The 12,267-nt window shown below is 42.8% G+C and overlaps 1 protein-coding gene across 1 annotated transcript; it reads left to right on the top strand.

Moving 5' to 3' along the window:
• Window positions 1–901: 901 nt before the first annotated feature.
• On the top strand, window positions 902–10,815 carry LOC146183948 (defensin-like). Its single transcript, XM_084609257.1, has 4 exons — window positions 902–982; window positions 5,884–5,960; window positions 8,925–8,984; window positions 10,419–10,815. The coding sequence occupies exons 1-4, from the start codon at window positions 939–941 to the stop codon at window positions 10,538–10,540; spliced, it is 303 nt and encodes a 100-aa protein (XP_084465383.1). The 5' UTR covers window positions 902–938; the 3' UTR covers window positions 10,541–10,815.
• Window positions 10,816–12,267: the final 1,452 nt, after the last annotated feature.

The following is a 12,267-nucleotide window of genomic DNA, read 5'->3' as shown; positions in this document are numbered from 1 at the left end:
GCAACTTGAATACACTATCAGTATATGCATTACTCTCTCCACAGTCGAAGCCCAGCCGCCATGGCTGAGTGATCAGGGAAGCCGTCTGCTTATCCCAGGAAGGAGAGATCGATTCCGGCCACCGTGGCCGTTTTTAGATTCAGACGAAAAGCACGCTACTCGTACGATATCAGTGCACGTTAAAGAGCTTCAGGTGGTCGAAATTTCGGCGTCCTTTACTGTGGTTTCCGACATAGCCCGAGTCGCTTTTGGGACACGGTAAATCACCTCGGTATATCAAGGCTTATCAACCATCCATAATTAAGCAAACAGAAAGCAGGTATCTGTAAAAAAAATATCACTGAATTAACTACCCTTGGCCAGCGGCTGGTTGATATTTTGTTGTCTTGCGTTCTTGCGGTGCTCTTCAGAACAAGTGAAACTAGGACGCCCTCTTTCGAGCCAATGGTTCGCGCTTTGTGCGAATGGCAGCGGGTGCTGCTGACCGCGAATAGGCCTTTCGCAGTCTGATTTACCGAGGCTAATCAGCCATCTTTGATTGCGTTTCGTGATTCAGGTCATTTGTAATTCCAATGGCTTTCCGTTGTTCTAAATGACGCTTTTGTATTATTTTCCGCGTTCTATGCTGGACGTTGTCTGAAGGGAAGACTCAAATTTTAGCTCGACGTTCTACTTGCTTCTGCGGTTCACATTTGTTCCGACATCTTGACATCATTAGTGATTGGTTGGATAATGTTTACATCCGCGTAACGTGACACTGAAAGGCGGTTGAGCGTACGTTATTTCGAAATGTTTGCGGAAGCATTTCCAGGATGTCAAACTTCCCGGCGTCCATGCCTGCATCTGCGTCGGAGATTTCACCGCCAAGGTTTTCCGTTCGCTTACGTAACATAAAGATAGCCTCGTCTTTAAAAGCGGCCACCGCTGGCCAGACATTCATGAGAACTGCTCGTGAGGCAGAGAGAGGGAGCACATTTCACTGGTGAGTTTCCTCAACAGCGTGCAGGACGTTTTCATGCCAACTGTTTTGGTATATTATAATGACTGATCGGAAGATGAAACTGCCGCATTGCTCAGGAAACTAAACTTGTTCTTCAAATCTGCATCGACTGAACCTAAAACATTTGAGCATTGTAATGTTAAGATTTTATTTTTTTTACTACAAGTTGCAGGGCTTGTCATTGTTGTTTGGCTTATTTTCTGTAAAATTGATCATATTTCCCCTAGAGTTTACACATTTTTACGTTGAATAGTGATATAAAGGGAGGAGGATGGTCAAGAACAAAACGAAGACGTTGGCGTAGAAAGTCGAACTGAAGGCAATGCAATCACCCCATCACCGACGGAGATATCATTTGAAGAATCAACTGGTTGGCGAGCTGGTGCTTGATTTCGTGAATTTGAAGCGCATGAACTCATGTTCGTGTGCTTGAAATTGCATAAAATTACAGTAACCACCCGGGTCTGTTATGCAGCCGTCGTTGTTTTGATTTCTGCGCTTCAAATACTAGAAAATAATATTCGCATGATTAGTGAGTGTTTTGAACAACACGTGCCACCTACCTAAGTGCGATCTCAGCGTGTATAGGAAAATAACGGCCTCGTGACCGGCTTGAGGGTCGGTGCTCAAGAGCGTGACTTTCTCGCGATTGAGGCATTTCTTGGTATCGTGTGCTTTCAATGAAGAATTGTTGGTGCTTTGCTTGTGAGAAAGATAGGAAGCTCTTCCAGCTTCACCGGCGGCTCGCCTTCTTGTCAACATGCTCCCACGTGAACGGCATACAGTTTAAATAAAAAGACAAGCAGAGCGAGATACTTTCACATTCTGTGGTGCAGCAGGACGTTTCCTGAATAATGCAACAAAGTTACGAGTCCGAGGGCTTTCTTCAGAAGACGTGTGGCATGTCTCCCTTGGGGCACATGTGGAAGTTCTAACATTATTAAGGGATGACAACCAAAATTCCCCTCACCTTCAAGAGTTATCCGGCGCTGACGATGCATAACAAAGCTATAAGGTTCACCTTGAAGATACGTATTTGCCAGTACACTTTTGATAAAGGATGTCCGTGCAATAGTCTTCTTTTAGTCATTGCGGTTTGAAATCTACCAGCTGATCCTTTCTTTATGCACTTGCAATTCAAATCATCGACAGTTATCTCGGTTCTTTTGATGTAACTGCATGGGGTGTACAGCCGGGCAGGCATTATTAAGACACAAAATATGTTTAGGCATTGTATTAGCGAAACTTATCTAATGAACCTTTTTTATATTAAGGGGAATATCATATTTAAATATTGAAGGTAGTTCCGATCAAAGCTGCGACCCCCTTTTCTTTTTTTTTTTTTAAATTTTAAATATGCAATGTGGTTCAATATAGCGAACGTCAAAAATGCGGGCGTGAAACCTTTTAAGTTGGCATTTGCGCAATGCACAATTTTGAAATGTAGCAGTTTGCCATATTTTTATCACCAAATACACACGTCCTTAGTGCATTTAATGATGTCGAAGAATTTATGCATGATCTTGGCGAGAACGCCGTGCGCAAAGACAAACTTTCATAAATAGGCAATGCATGGAAAGCTCCCCCCCCCCCCCCCCTCCCTCCCTCAACTAGCTTTAAGATCCTTATTTTGGCCGTCGGATATTTTTAACCATACTGCTGTAGAAAACAATTTGAAAAGAGGACGCAGTTGTGATGTTGATGGTCATCAATTTTTCATTACAAATTAGCTTTTGAAACAAAGAAAACTGCTGATCAGTACTATTGTTATTAATCATCTAATCTTTAAGCTATAAGGGATACATAATATCTGCCTTGCTGTATACAAACTGTCTGCACACAGCTCTCCGTGATATCGCTCATGGCTTTTAAGCTACAAATCTTCAGACCCTAAAAAGAAATTGTTGACCCAGAAAATAAATTTTCCACTATCAATAGGATACTTGCAAGGCTATTGAATGAATTGTTTCGAGTTGTCGAGAGAATATTGAAGCTATCTGATATTTTCAGAATAAGAATTGTATATTGACTATTTTCTATTTTGCAACTGGCGTTATTCGAATTTCGAACTCCCTGCTTGCTTATATCTATTGAAGTGTTGCCATTTCTTTTATGTGCCTATAAGAGAATATTTAGTGAGCCCTCGCAGATAGATAATTAACCTCATGCAATCAACCGCGAACAATCGAGGGGCATTCCTTGTGGATCTGCCTGTAAAATGCAAGAGTAAAGTTGCAGCCCCATTTACTCCGGTGTGCTCATGCATGTGTCCAGGGACAGAAACATGCAATAAATCTGTTCAAATTCTACCCTCGTTTTCGCCCTCCGTCTTTGGTCGGACAGCTACCGCGCCCTTCTTAGGCTTGATTAACCAGTGAAATCAGTGACTTGTGGTGTTACAATCAAGCGATAATAATGTTTATAATAGCAGAGCATAGGTAGAAAAAAAAGCGTAGTTTCTTTTTGTGTGCCTACTATAACACTATTTCGAAGCATTTTACCCCTAAATAGGACAAAGCCATCGCGGAAGCTCTGAGTTTGTGGAGCGTTCTACATCTGAATCCAAGGACGCGGGATCGGATCAAGGCTGCTGTTGATGCTTTTCTATAGGGGCGAATGGCAAGGCCCCAATGTGCTGTGCAATGTCAGTGCACGTTATAAAGAACCCGCAGGTGGTCGAAATTTCGAGAAGCCCTCCACTACGGCGTCTCTGAGTCGCTTTGGGACGTACAAACCAAGACAAGCCTTTATAGGACAGTGGTACATATGTAGACCACTGGTTAACCGGACTTCAAGCGCCGACAACCCTAGGACTACGCACATTTGTATGATAGTTGTACGTGTCGCCATAAACTAATCTATATATGAAAGAAACTGAAATTGTTTTGCGTTTTGCAAGCGTGTATGTTGTCCTCTTTGGAGAAAAAAAGTAAATATTTGAGCAATCTAACTTTTAGCCCCTTAGCATTCTCTGAAACGGCGGCCATATGGACAGAAAGAATATCTTCAGAGATATAGGAAAAAGCTTCGAAAGTGAAGAATTCGCACTGGACTGGGGATTGAACGCGCAAGACCACCTGTATTTGGGGTAGTCGCCCTACAAGCTAAGCTAATCAGCATGTTTGCAGCCTTATACCGCCATTCATCGTCTGATAACAACTCTGTAATGTATTTTTCGCAAGGTTCAAGTTTTTCTTATGTCAACAGGATGCCACTAAATCTACGGAGAACATTGCACTTCCTGTAACAAAATCAGTCGTATAAGCCTGCACGACATTTTTTTAACTGATGATGATATCCTCTTCTCAAGTTGAGTTCTTAAGTTCTACTTAAGTTGAGGACAACTCAGAGGGCTATGGAACGAAAAATGGTAGGGGTAACATTAAGAGATAGGAAGCGTGCAGAGTGGGTCAGAGAAATAACTCAAGTTACCGACATGCTAGTGGAAATTAAGAAAAAGAAATGGGCATGGGCAGGACATGTAGGGCGAAGAGAGGATAACAGATGGTCGCTTAGGGTAACAAACTGGATTCCAAGGGAAGGAAAGCGTAGGAGGGGGTGGCAGAAAGTTAGGTGGGCGGATGTGGTTAAGAAGTTCGCAAGAGTCAAGTGGATGCTACTAGCACAGAACCGGGTTAATTGGAGAAATATGGGAGAGGCCTGCGCCCTGCAGTGGGTATAGTCAGGCTGATGAAGATGATGATGATGATGATATCCACGCTAGCAAAGGTTGAAGTGTCGGCCCAATGTAAAGAGAGGCAGTGAGGAAACATGCAGACGGCAAAACCTAGCAATTCTTACTTGCGGTAAATTTCTGCTCCAATGTAGCACAAATGACAACCACCTTGTCGATCCAGGAAAAACAGTATATCTGAGACGCTATGGGGAACTCAAGTTTATGAACCGAATTTCAGTAGCGACGCTGTTGCCAGATGGTTTCAACGTATCCAGGTGCTCATTTGTTTAACTCGCCCTGAACAGTTCCCATCTAAGGGCTTCCTCTTGTTTTAATTTTACGTTGGTCTTGAAAGGAAAAAGAAGCGAGCACCTTCTGCTGCGAGGTTTCGTAGAGTATGTGCAGTGCTTAGTATGCTTCTCTTGGAACGCTCGAGTAGAGCGCTGTGAAGCAAGTGACACGAAATATGTCGAGTATCTGCTCTGTTAGGGGCAGAATACTTGCGTCTGCACGGGTTGTGTGTCGGTCTTGCAAATAAGTTGTCTGGCTCTCGGTCTGACCAATAATTTAACAACATGCAGCCAGCAACCATTTTATTAATGCGTGATCATTGTATGGCTATGTTTGCGATTTCGTGTCATCACGAGCTTGTCTGGACGATTAAGTTTGAACAGATGAGTTCATAAGGAAAATAATGATTGTATAAAATAAAACACCAAAACTATCGTATGGGAAATCGGGAGCTCACCACGGAGCAACAAGCGGCTTGCACTGAACCGCCGCGTCGACCAGCAAATTTATTAGGCAGCAGATAATTTTTCACAAAGCATCAACAATATTTGAAAGCCGTGTAAAACCTGGCTTTAATGAAATAATGTTCTCCACTAAAACACCCGACCACTGAAGTGATCTCATTCAACGGTAACGATATTTTAGTAACTTCTAGGTGAAATCGCGGGATTCACTACCCGAAGAACCTTTTGAAAAAAAAAAAAATAGAACACTGTGTCGTCGAATTAATGTTTCAAACTTTTCTGAACATTATAAATAGCCTCTATCTTGGCTATGAGAGGTAGTCTGCCGCAATTCTATTTGTGTTTTGGAATGCCTAAAGCAGTTTGACCAAGTATCATGATTAAATCTCCTATTTTCGACGTCACAGATGGGATAACACTAACGTAGGGAGTTTTCGCTTCTTTATTTGCAGCTGCTTGCTTCAAGGCTACGGGAAACTTTTTACAATGAGGGTTCTTGTCCTGTCCCTGGTCATAATCCTTGTGTGCGGTAAGTGCGACTACTACGCTGAGATGCTCTAAAAAAAAAAAAAAGAATGGAAGTTGCGTTAAATAATTTGGAAGGCTGTAGTCACTCAGTTCGCGAGCACCTGTGATTACTACAGTGTCTTTGGTGCCTACTCATCCCTGCAAACTTTTTTTCCTTCAGGATAGGTGCATTTCTACCGTCTTTGATCTCTGATAAATACCACGGCAAGCTTTGATGGGGGAGAAACGAAAAATACCCCAAATTTGATATGGCGGGTCATCCTCTCCGTCCTATATTCGGAAAACTGTTCAAGTATAAAATATCAGCCACGTTTACCCAAACCATTTTTTCAAACTAATTACGACCTTGAAATATTCTTAAAGCAACTGAATTAAATGGACAGTTTTTTTTTTTTTTTTATAACTCACAAGAGCACTGTTTTCGATTACCATATAAAATACAGGTCATTAATTTGGAGTTTATTGTTCATAAGCGTTAGCATGTCGTATTTGACTACTTTGCTATACGAGGTGTTGAAATTATTCACTAGAGAGAATTTTTTTTTTTTTTTTTTGTACAGACGAGAGATGCGCGGGTATGCCGTGCGCAGGTCAAATGTGGGGCATGTTGATCACTACTTGAGCTTCTTAGTGCTAAAAAAAGAGGATAAATAATTGAGTTACGTGTTTAGGTATCAATATTTGATTCTTGAGCACAATATTACATTGAGACGTTGAAGCCCTTCAACATCAAAGGGGAGTTCTGTTTATTAAATTTATGAAAAACATTTTGGCTGACAATATGCAACGTGTAAAATTCTCTTTTTAGAGCTCGCTACGTGTGCTCTGCCGCAATGCACAGTATTAAATTGGCATCCTGGCATACGTATTTTCCTGTAAATAACCTAAATGGTTTCTACGTTGCAAATGACGTAAACAGAGTCTGTATTTTATTCAAACGGAGCCACTATATTTATAACGTGGGGAGCCAACTGCACGACCCTGGGGAACTATTTTTCTTTTCGTTCAGCACCGCGAACCACGAGGGCTGTTCCTAAGTTTTAAGGACTGGCTCGCCTTTTACTTTGACATCTCTACACTTCAGAACTCTTTCATGTGCCTTAAAACCAGAGATAAAAAAGTTGATTCCACAGCCTTAAGTAATTGTCTTTCTGCTGTGCTGCGTCACGTATGGTATATAGTGTACCGAAAAATCAGCTTGCAAAGACTGCACTGAAGTCTCCCTCAGTGCTTTGGAAAACAAATCTACGCTTAATAATGTCAAACGCCCGGTAAATATGTCAGCGTAAACAATAGGCAACATATTTTGGTGGAGTTGGGTTCATTTGACTTTTGGCTTAACCTGATTTTGCATGTCTGATTTCTCAAAGCAGAAAAATACAGCCGAAAACTGATTAAACAATGCAATCTATATGAATCCGTGAATTCATGATCTGGAGACGATCAGGGATAATCCTCAGAAAAGTTCCTAGTAAATTTAATATTCGCCGTCAATAAAAAAAAAAAAATGGTTTTTAAGCGGTCATTTACTGACTTGTGTTTCAAATAGAAAAAAACGCGGTAGCCTAAGTCAGTGTGTTAGTTTCTCATTTCAGCACTCGAAAGTATAATAACTGTAGTAGTCTTTAAAAGTTATTAGTTCCTAAAGATCACTAATGTTTATTTGAAGAAGGCTGCTGCTGCTGTTGCAAAAAAAAAAAAAAAAAAGAGCATGGACTATACCTGAGTAGTTTCTTTCCGCGATGAAGAAGTCTTTAAGTGTACAACAGGATCTATTTGCCAATTTGTGTCATCATCTCGCCTAAAAACATGCGTACGAATGGCGTGTACTGGATCGTCGTTAGGCTTCTATGAGTGCAAAAAAAAACAAACAAAAAAAATGCCGTTTTATGCGATATGACGATGTTTTTAAATATACTTCGATTTAAAAGAAGCGGAATAAAAGAAAATGCCCGGAATTTCTGGACAAGACTGCTTTGGAGGTAGAAGTTGTTTATCAGCTCAATTTTTATACCGTAAGATTGTGCCATAAAAATTAATTTATCCGAAGGTCTTGCCTCGGTAAGCTAGTGTTCTAGCCTAAATATTGCTGAAGACTCATTTCATTGACGGTGCGAGCACAGGACAAAGCTTAAAAGTAAGGTTTTCATATGAATTTGAAAAGACCGTTCCCATCTATATTTTCACATCGCTATATTTCCTTATTACTCAATTAATGATAGGAGCCAACAGTCTGCGAGTTCAAGGCGAACGTAGGCGATATATTTTTTTTTTATACTTCTGTAGTTGATATTCACCAGAGTCAGTTCTGGAATGAGTTTAGAGAAAAACATAATTAAATACAAAGTAGAAAGAAAATTATATTTCTCCCTAAAATCATTACAGGACTAATTCTGGTCACTATCAACTACAAAAGTACAAACAAAAAGCATATCCCCGACGTTTACCTAGCACTCGAAGACAGTTGGCTTCTTTTATTGTATTATGATGAGCCCCTCATTCGCTCTTCGCTTTTCTGATTTATATTACCGAGTTGAATCATAAGTAAAAGTGACTCCAAAGAAACTCGACGAGTTCTCCACTTTCTAAACTATTTTCCAGCGAACAAAGTTTTAAAACTGTGTCATTTTATAGGGCTAGTGTCTCATTAAGAAGACCAGTAAATACCCGGAACACCGCATAGGGCACAGTGTGAGTTATGCGTAGGATTCGTATCTATTGTCACATGTCGCGGAAAGAAGAACCGTCACCAATAACATTAGCGGTTACAGGCACCTGAAAAATTACAACAGAGAGAATTGCAGGCAACCAGACGCCAAGGATCGCCGGTATAGGATGAAAATATGTTCAATATACTGATTGGTTTCGCAGGCATATAGATGGAGTGTAGGACAAAGCAATCATCACGGACGTTTTCTCACTCGAATGTTTATATATTTTCCAAAAAATTGCCTTTTTTTGGCAGGCCTCGTAGCCAGCACTGCTGCCACCCCAGTCGAAAGCGAGGAAGCCCACCTGAGAGTTCGTGAGTAGCTCACTCCTACTTTTGTTAAAGGGAGTGTTTATACTTTTTCGAAGAAAAAAACGTGTTCCTTAGTTTCATTTTTTTTTCATTGTGGAGGAAGCGCTGCGCTTTCGCATCCCAATAAGTGGATTCAAGCTGGCTAAAATTAATGAACAGAACACTTGCTCAATATGGTTTATTCTTCGCTGTCAAGTGCATCATGAATGCGATGCGGAGACGCGTCAAAAAGAACGTATGTGAAATAAGTTGGATTGAAAAGTACGGCATGGTTTGCAATTCGGCACTAGAGCTGCGGCTTCAGACCATTCATTCTGGCAAAGACTATGACATCAATACGTGGTGCCATGACAGTACTTTAAGGCACTATTCAGCCCGGGTTCTTTTATTTGCTCACTAGTAAGAGCGTAAAGATTAGCGTCGTTTATTGCACGTCGCAAGACTACAATAAATAGTTTGCGCTCAGAGCCAGCAGTGCGGAAAGTTGTGAAGAAGCTTTATCAATCCCGTAATACATACATGCGCTTTAACTGGCCACTTTCGTGTTATTCTTAAACCCACTTTTTGCCACTGACGCCGGCACTGGTACCTGATACGCACCTGTTGCACTCAACCCTGAACTGCGTTTAGACTTCCACAAAGCAGCTGCGAGACAAGATGAATCGCTCATTTTAGCCATGAGGCGTTATTCATGCTGCTAGGTTTTGATAAATGGCTTCGGTAAGCAAACGAAACCATTTAGGAACCGTCGCCGCCAGCGATTCGCGCCCCACTAATCATGCCTATGAAAATGCCTGCCATGGTAGATGAAAACACAGGAGCTACCTTTTCACGGTGTGAGCTTTAAGAACCTTGACCATATCGAGCTTTGGTCAGGAAAACATTGCCCCGTGATGGTTCTCATCAGATCAAGAACGAATTGCCTTTTACTCGATGACGTGAAGTCCCCGTGTGGTAGAAAAGGCGGGGCCGTCGCCACCTCCGGAGCATGATTCGTTCGTCTTTGAGTGATACCAAGATGCGCCGGTCCGAACGGTGGTATCTGAGTTGACGGCGTGGGGTGCGATGTGACGTGACACGTGATCTTTGCATGTTCGCAGAGGGTGAGGCGGCATTCGGCAGATGCGATCGGCTGCTTACAAATGTAGCAGTCTTTTCGCGGACAAACAGCAAGGGTGTAGCACGCTATGGAAAGCACGCGCTCCAGTAACAGCCGCACAGAGGCGCTATATGCATGCCGTGCGGCCTTTTGCATGATTGCGAAAGACAGAACAGTGTCCGAGTCTACGTGGACAAGTGGAACCGCTTGACCTAACAACTAAAGCTGTAGCATCCCACCGTTAAAGACGAAGCATAAGTGTCCTCATATTTTACCTGAAACGCTCGAGTGAGTGCATGGAAGGGAAGCGTCAACATGGTGTTGCCGTCATTTTGCAGGTCGCGGCTTTGGGTGTCCGTTCAACCAAGGCGCGTGTCATAACCACTGCCGCAGCATCAGGCGCCGCGGCGGATACTGCGCCGGCGTCATCAAGCAGACCTGCACCTGCTATCGAAACTGATGTATTCAAGACGCCTACAGCGCTTCTTCCGCCATCCAAGAAAATGAAGTTACTGTAGCTTTTGCTGAAGTCTTTGGTAGAAATGCATGAGTAATATTTTGAACTCTGCTGCTTGATTTAGTAACGTCCCCTGAAGGCATTATTATGGGAAATATGCTGCAAAATTGATTTCATACATCGTTAAATTTGCATGAGAGAATTGCAACATTTGATACTTTTCTGTGAGCTTTTGTATTCGTACATGCTTTTGCGAAATATATTGCTTTCACAATGAAGTATGTTGTCCTCAATTTAGCTACCTTTATACTCTCACCAGCCTCCCACAACTTTATGGTGTTCTGTGCTCGCATTGCATTCAATTGCCCTGGTATTAGCCACGCCCTATTTCGTAATCGTTTGCTTGGACTCCTTGCTGGTAAATTTCTCGCGCTAAGGGTTGCGTGATGGCTGAGTACAGGAGCAAGAATGAACGCACATGGTTCGCCTGCACATTTATGTTCACTTAGAAACAACGACAAATAAACTTTATTTCACCATGAGCAGATTCGGACGTAGCTGAGGAAGTGGCTGTAGGTCTAGCCTGCGCCTAGATGAAGGCGCGTTTCGTGGTCTGCGACAGCAAAACTGCCATACGAAATTACAGCGGAGGGTTGATGCCCTCCCCCCCCCCCCCCCCCCCCCCCCCCACACACACACACACACAGGCGAATCGAGTTTTACACCAATCTCCAATCTCGCACACTGTACAGCTGATTTGAACTCTGGCTCACACTGCCGTTCCCGGCAACGAATCTGTCCATGGCCCGACTCGAGGGCTCTATCACCGAGCCAGCGGCAGAGAGTGGGGCTTGGAGCGGGGAGCGTAGAGTGGGTCAAATTTTACAGAGGAATTCTAGAGCACTATCGACTGAATAGGCAGGTGGCTGCTGCGCCAGCCCCTACTCTAAACAGCATGCAGGCCGTCGCCTGGCGCCGCCTCCAGCCTGAGACATTCCCACATCCACTTGTGGTGAGCCATATGCTCCCAGGAGAAAGCTCAGAATTTTTTATAAGCTGGGACTCGAGATGGGCCCTCGAACACATCACCTGGGACTGCCCCTTTTCTTCCAGGAGGGACCTGAATTTGACTCTGCTCGGAGAGTAGCCTCCAGCTAACCGCCGTTCAGCTGGCCTGGGACACCGCCGGCAGCCCGTCTCAAGCGACGGAAGGCCGCAGCTCCTTCATCCGCTGGTGTAAACAAAACGTTCAACTCTCTCTCTCTCTCGACGGGGCAGCGTTTCCTGGAACACTGTTATTGTCTTAGCTGACAGGTAGAGCAGGAAAAAATTTAGACGGGGGAGCGCTCCAAAATTTGTGATTATTTAGAAAGCGCGTGATACTTTAGTCTTCACTCAATTTTACGACCGTAGTGCGGATTAAGTTTTGTTGAGTAATGGCGTCAAATTCATTGTATGGCCAAGTCGAAATTGCTGACATGTGCGGGATTGTGGACATCTTTTATTTTGGAATAATATAAGATACGATTTTGGACATGTTGGGAAATGGTTCTTCTGATAAGTGGGAAAGGCTTGCATTTGAAGTTTTTTTTTTTTCTTTTTGAGAGTAATTCGAAAAGTAATGGACTGAATTTTCAAACACAATTGCGATGCAACTTTGTCAGTATATTGATATAAAGCGACTAAGCTCCTGATATGCAGTGAAATTTTGCTTCTGAAGTTTGTCTCCC

The sequence above is a fragment of the Amblyomma maculatum genome, chromosome 7 (genome assembly GCF_055883805.1).
Source record: "Amblyomma maculatum isolate TAMU_Amacu chromosome 7, ASM5588380v1, whole genome shotgun sequence".
In the NCBI taxonomy this organism is placed as follows: domain Eukaryota; kingdom Metazoa; phylum Arthropoda; class Arachnida; order Ixodida; family Ixodidae; genus Amblyomma; species Amblyomma maculatum.
This window is presented reverse-complemented; position numbering and strand designations above follow the sequence as displayed.

Bases quoted from the DNA above. Each gene is read 5' to 3' on its own strand.
- LOC146183948 (XM_084609257.1), top strand. From the start codon at position 939: ATGAGAACTGCTCGTGAGGCAGAGAGAGGGAGCACATTTCACTG. The intron at 5,961-8,924 runs GTAAGTGCGACT...TTTTTTTGGCAG, and splicing joins GGTCATAATCCTTGTGTGCG to GCCTCGTAGCCAGCACTGCT. The intron at 8,985-10,418 runs GTGAGTAGCTCA...GTCATTTTGCAG, and splicing joins GGAAGCCCACCTGAGAGTTC to GTCGCGGCTTTGGGTGTCCG.